Source organism: Malurus melanocephalus, unplaced genomic scaffold, assembly GCF_030028575.1.
Source record: "Malurus melanocephalus ecotype Western Australia unplaced genomic scaffold, MMel_1.1 scaffold_631, whole genome shotgun sequence".
NCBI classification, from domain to species: domain Eukaryota; kingdom Metazoa; phylum Chordata; class Aves; order Passeriformes; family Maluridae; genus Malurus; species Malurus melanocephalus.
The window spans coordinates 232,835-239,425 of NW_026623863.1; the positions used below are offsets into that span (position 1 = coordinate 232,835).

Below are 6,591 nucleotides of genomic sequence, written 5' to 3' on the forward strand. Positions count from 1 at the left end.
GGGGTTTTAGGCAGGGTCGCTGCCCTCAGCGCCGGCCCGCCCCGCTCCCCTCAGCGCCGCCCGGGACCGACCCCCGCCCGCCCCGGCAGTCTCCTCCCGGCGGGGCTCACCGAGCTGCCCGGGTCGAACCGTGGGGAGCGGTGCCGGTGAGAGCCGCTGGGAGCAGAGGCAGAAGCGGAGGAGCGCGGCGGAGCCCCTCGGGGCGGCCCCTCGCCCGGCGGGTGCCATGGAGACCCCCGGCCCTCCCGTCCCGTCCCACCCCTGCCCTGGCAGGGACACCTTCCACTGTCCCAGRCCGCTCCAAGCCCCGAACAACCTGGCCCTGGGCACTGCCAGGGATCCAGGGGCAGCCACAGCTKCTCTGGGCACCCTGTGCCAGGGCCTCCCCACCCTTTGAGTGAAACAMGTCTTTCTTAAATCCGATCTATACCGATCTCCTTTCAGTTAAAGCCGTTCGCCTTTCTCCTATCACAAAAACCTGCTCGGAAGTTTGTTMCCAAAGCACACAAGCAACAGCCCCGTGCCCGCGCTGCGGTGGGCTCCGAGGGGCCGGGGATGTTTATTGCCATTTGCCTGACATGCCACACCAGCAATAAAAAGTCTGTGCGCCACCGAAGGTATTTTTCTTGGGCCATTTGGAGGCTGGGTCTCTCCTTTCACTCCCTGTGATCTTTTGAAGATGTTGCATYGCTCCCGGCATAGACAAGAGTTGCAGGAACAAAGGCACAAGAGCTCAACAGTTTAATTTTTATCCTTRTTTCCAAACACAGATCTGCCTCCTCTCTGGTGAAAATCTTCTGCTGGGCTTTGCTGGGGATGAAGGGAGGGATGGAGCTGCTGAGAGGCAGCGTGATGGTTTTATGCGGTGGACAAAATGCTGCTTCTCCCCCAGCCCCCAGTCAGCTCAGGCGGGTTCTGCAGATATTTGTCTCTGCTCCTATTACTGCTTTTCCAATAGCCAGGCCTCCCACAGAGACAGGATCTGCAACCTCTCAAGCCCTGCACAGATGGAAAGCACAGCTTTGAACTGAATTGGGCTTTTTCTGAGGGGGGAGGGTGTGCTGGTGGGTTGGTTTTTTTTCAAAGATAAGCCCTGCGTGATAAGGAAAACAGCATTAACAAACAATTACAGGACCTGACCCTCGAGAAATCATTTGTCACTGCAAGCCCAAATCCATRTGAGGGAACAACACACTGGGTTCACATTCGCCCACACCTCACCTCTGCTTGCTAGAAATGTAGCATGTGGCTTCCTGAGACTTTTCTCTCAGCTTTAGAGTGGATTTTTGTGATAAATCCTCCTGTGAGTCATCTACAGAACAGAAGTGCGAAGTCCAGAATTATATTTAATTATTACAGAAAATAAATCATAAGCATACAATTATGCCCGGCTTGGAAAAACTCCTGTTTCCCAGACACAGGAACTGGAACACCCATAAACCCCCACGAGAAGTGGATTATTGCCGAGCCTGAATGTGTACTTTGGGGTTAAAACTCAGCTTTCCTGTCAGAGGGTGCCACGGGGATCCCAAATCCATGACTGTCTGATGACTTTCACGTCCAARTACCACTGTGTTGGTTGGTCCAGCCCCTCACTGTCTTACACATAAACCCAGAATCTCACTTTTTTTATTTGTCATTTTGAAACAAGCACAAACACCTGGTTTGCTGCCCCAGAGCTGGCTCCCCTCTCCCCCACACTGGGTTCCACGCACTGCAGGTATTTCATGSCTCACTGCTCCCTAACTCCAGCCTCACCCGGGGAGGACCAGCAACAAAAGGAGTAAAGAACCACTAACATCCATTCTTACCCAAGGAAACGGCTTTTTTTTAGGATCTCAGAAGTCAGTTTTGCCCTGAAGTCAGCAGAGAAAATGCTGATGTCGCAACTAATTGTCAGACAAGCAGTGCTCAATTATTAAGGTTTTTTTRTACCACACTCCTCTCCCCAGTGTTTCACTGGAAAGCAATCACACAGAAAGAAAGTAAATCTGTAAAACACTTCACTTTAAATAAATATTGGGAYTGTGGGAGGTTAAACAAGGGTCAAAGGCTTGGTGTATAAAACACTTAACAATGAACTTAAAAAATTCAATCTTTATTCTGAGAATATTTACAACATAAATAGAAATACATGCTTCACAAGTGTATAAAAAAATAGGCAAGAATTTAAGTTCTTAGCACAGTCCAATCCTCCTTTTCAAATTCCATGTTAAAGTTTTATATTAATCTAATTTTATATACTTACAGAACTATAAAAAAGAAACAAAATATTGTTTTTTTTCTTCTTCAAGTTAAAGTTGTCTTCTAAAAATTTGGATTCCTGACACCTATATTCTTTGATATACCAAATTAATTTTGTCCCTGAGGAACTTCAATTGTTGTGGCCTTATCAGCTTTATAAGATCAGGCATAACAAATCACCTTTTATATCACTAACAATGCAACCCATTATTCAAGATGAATGAGTTTTAAACCACAAAATTATACAAAAAAGTAGCATAAGAACAGAATTCAGACAAAAAGTTCGTGTTTAAACACATCTCACATGCTTTGTAAAGGCCTGAAATGGGGTTTCTGTCCAGTGTGTGCACAGCAGCCATGGCACATTACAGAGGTGTGAAGTGACACTGCACCCCAAACCTGCACTGGCCCTGCTTCCCTGCCTGGGCAGCACAGGTTGGAGGGRTTTAGCAGGTGGGAAGCTGGACAACTAATTCAGGACATCACTGTGGAAAACTTTGGCATCAGAACATTTTCATTGGTGGCCTGCATGCTGCTACTAAACTTCAATCCCATCTGGGTTGTGGTATGGGATATATTCTATATAACCCATGAACTGTGGGGTTTATGTTCCATATAACCCATGAACTGTGRGGTTTATATTCCATATAAYCCRTGAACTGTGGGGTTTATRTTSCATGTAACCCATGAACTGTGAGGTTTATATTCCATATAACCCRTGAACTGTGGGGTTTATGTTCCATGTAACCCATGAACTRTGGGGTTTGTGTTCAGGACAGGGACCCTCAACATCACAGCACTTTTGTGATCACAACACACAAATCCCACACCTTGGGGAACTGCATTCCCCACTTTTTACCTCTCACTGGAGCTTCTAACCCAGCTCACAAACTCTTTCAGCCTCTGCAGGAATTTATTGCTGCTTATGTGATCCTGGATTCTTTCAGAGTAGCTCTGCTCTTTCCATATGCCTTTATTTTTCTTCACAGCCTTTAACTCAGCGCGGAGGAGCCTTTTGTGCAGTTTCCAGTAGAGGCGGGAGTGGTGGGGCAGCCCCTCAACCCGYGCTGCTCTGCCCAGCCCTTGTTTCAAGAGCTCTTCGTTCAAGCACACGCTGAGAAATCCACCCTATAAAAAAAAACAATAAATAGATATTCACCATTAAAAAAGGGTTACTGGGGGTTTGGTGTGAACTCCCTCAGAGGCACAAGCTTTACTCATGGCTAAATCGGGACTCCGGCAGAAAATGTTAAAATTGAAGAGGAATTCAGGTGACTTAAAATTCAACTCTGAGGGTGGGGAGACCCTGGCACAGGGTGCCAGAGAAGCTGTGGCTGCCCCTGGATCCCTGGCAGTGCCCAAGGCCAGTTTGRACAGGGCTTAGAGTGCCCTGGGACAATGGAAGGTGTCCCTGACACWGGAACATCCAGGSGGATGGAACAAGATGGGCTTTGATGTCCCTTCAACCCAAAACATTYTGTGATTCTACAAAGCAGGGAATTTGTGAGAGAACATTGGATTACCCAAACATTAAGCTAATCAGAACTACAGGATGTGTTTTTGGCACTGGCAGACAAACATATTCCTGTCATGAATCAGTCTGAAAAACTACTGCTCCTGCAATTAGATTTGCAAATGCAACATTTAAAATTCATACCAAGCAAGATAAATCATAAATAACAACATTTGTTAAATGTACTGAGATAAGTGTGTGACTACAGTCACATTTAAAACTGCAGATAAGAGCCAGTTTTTGTGTCTCTCTTTACCTTATTGACGAAAACAAGGCACTCGAGGGCTGAGCTGTCCCTGGCCAGCAGCTGGAACCACAGGGGCTGTTTGGGGGGCAGCTCCCGCTGCAGCCAGGCCGTGCCACCCGGAGCCAGCTCCACCCCGGCCAGGCGGAGCAGCAGGAGCCCGTCTGGCTGCCCTGCAAGGGAAAAGGAGAAATCTGGGACTGGGGGAAAGCTCAGGCTTTGCACAGACCCTCAGCTCTTAGTAATGAATTGCTTCCCATGGACTGAAAGAATTCCTTTTGGTCCTCAAAGCAAACARGAAATTTGGTCTCATCTCTTCTTCAGGAAAAAAAAAAATTCAAGGTTGCCTAATTCAAAATAATTTTAGTTTATTTTGCATGGAAAGTAAAAGACCTGCTCCCACTGTCAGTCACAATCCTTTATCCAAAGGCGGAAGCATCAGCACCTGCTGGTGTTTGCAAAGCCAGTGTGAGARTCACAGACTCGATGGACAGTTTCCTTCCAACAGCAAAACTGTCCCTAATAATGGGTGTCTGCAAATAAAAGCACAATCCCAACAGAGGCTTTCTGCCAGGAATGACATGAGCTGTGCAAGCAGAAGCTGCACTGCCCGAGTGCTCACTTCTGCTGCTGGAAAATGTCACAGTAAGTACAATGATCAATATAAACAGTACAGGTCTCCTCATGTCTTTTATTCCCCAGTTTCCCACCCGTAAAGCACAGAAAGACCAAAAGGCAGAGCTGGAAATGTGCCTCAGCCCTTCCTCTCAAGCTTGCAGCCACTCTAAGAGCAGCACATTTCATTTCTGCCCTTGCTCTTCACACTCTTCTCTTCATTACTCACATTTTCTCTGGATGGCTGTGATGAAAGGAATGCTGATGGGAATGTGCTCAACTTCCAGGCCCTTCTCCGTGATGTGATGTAATTTCCCTCTCAATTTCACATTCTTTTCTACGAACTCCACAGGTATATCCAAAGGATTTGTGAACTTTGTTGTCTGTTGATAGAAGGAAGAGCAAGACTAAATTTTAAGGAAGTATGTAGAGTGGTTATATTCACACTAAATCCAATTTCATAAAATAGTTGGGGAAATTACACCTCTATTACTAGACACCATAGCCAAGTAAATACATCTATTTAATAGTATATAAAATATTACATATTTTATATAAATATGTAGTATTTAATAGTAATCAGCTGCATAAGCTGTGCCAGTCCCTCCACACTTACCATGATCCCTCTTTTACAGGACTTGGAACACTGGCGTGGTCATAAAAATCAGGTTTAGAGAAAGAACGGAAACTGCCATTTTTTGATCAATGCCTATTGAAGTTCACTTGATTCCCCGTGAAAAGAGTGTTTTAGAAGCAGCCTGAATGGGGCTGGGGTAGGGATGAAAGGAAGCCAAAGGACAGACACGCTGAAAACAAAGGCAGAGCAGGGAGGGCAGAAACAACCCCGCCTTTGATACRGGAGGAGAGCAGGAGAGGGACAAAGGCAGGTGAACAGCTTTGARAAGATCACAAGGAGATTAAATTTGATACTACAGCCTGGGAGGTTCCAAAGGGGATGGTTATGTGATCACACAGCAAAACCAAGCTCAGCAGCAGCAAAAACTTGGGCTGTGGCACAAGCTTGGGGTGGAGGCAGGGGGACAGGTTAGACCCCAAAAATTAAGCCTGCCACAGCTTGGGGTGGAGGCAGGGGGACAGGTTAGACCCCAAAAATTAAGACCCTCAATATTTGAGACGCTGAGTTCTCGCTGTAAGAGTTCATAGCAGAGCAGTGACCGACACGGCTGGGAAACCCACTGACCTCTGATGTACAACTGCTGGGAAATAACCCCCCCAAAACACCCCAACTGAAGGCCAGGATGTGTCTCCTGTGTTATTTATCCAGCAAACCTCCCCCTCTGTGGTCCGTAAGGCCTCCCACTAGGAACACAGGAGTTTGGGACCTTGCAGGCAAATCGTTTGGACCCAAATTTCGTTCCCCCTCCGGGGGGCTTTAGGAACAGGCGAACACAGGGACCCCGTGGAGATGCCATGTGACGGTGATATCGAGCCCCTCAAGATCTCAATCAAACTTCGCTGGGTTTTCTCAGCTGTTAATCAGTAGCTGTAGCYGGACCGTTATGATTAAGCAATCTCATTGTGAACCCTGCACGCTTGGCTAATCTTTTGTTTTAAGGAAAAGGGAGGACAATACCAAGATGAATGGGCTGTCTGGGCGGGAGCCACCGGGAGTGCGGGCAGCAGGGCTGAGCCGCCCCTGGGGAAAGGGAATTCCAGCAGAGGGACATCGAGACCAAAGGGAGTTCCAGCAGAGGGACATCGAGACCAAAGGGAATTCCAGCAGAGGGACATCGAGACCAAAGGGAACAGCAGTCGGACAACAAAGGGAATTCCAGCAAAGGGACATCGAGACAAAAGGGAATTCCAGCAAAGGGACATCGCCACCATCACCCACTGACCTCTTACGCCAAAGGGAGCCCAGACTCAGATGGAGGGAAGGACTGGGTGGACTGATGAACATGGAAACCAGAGATAACAGCTAACACACAGGGCTGAGTACGAATTAATAGAAAAG

The 6,591-nt window shown here is 47.3% G+C and overlaps 1 protein-coding gene across 1 annotated transcript in view; it reads right to left on the reverse strand.

The window, feature by feature from the left end:
• Window positions 1–2,905: 2,905 nt before the first annotated feature.
• Window positions 2,906–6,591, reverse strand: part of CUNH3orf33 (chromosome unknown C3orf33 homolog) — a 4,594-nt gene continuing 908 nt past the window's right edge. The window contains exons 3-5 of the mRNA XM_057383424.1: window positions 4,846–4,999; window positions 4,014–4,174; window positions 2,906–3,372 (exon numbers count right to left, since the gene is read on the reverse strand). Of these exons, the coding sequence (XP_057239407.1) occupies window positions 3,100–3,372; window positions 4,014–4,174; window positions 4,846–4,999 (588 nt within the window). The 3' untranslated portion in view covers window positions 2,906–3,099. The remainder of the gene's footprint in view (window positions 3,373–4,013; window positions 4,175–4,845; window positions 5,000–6,591) is intronic.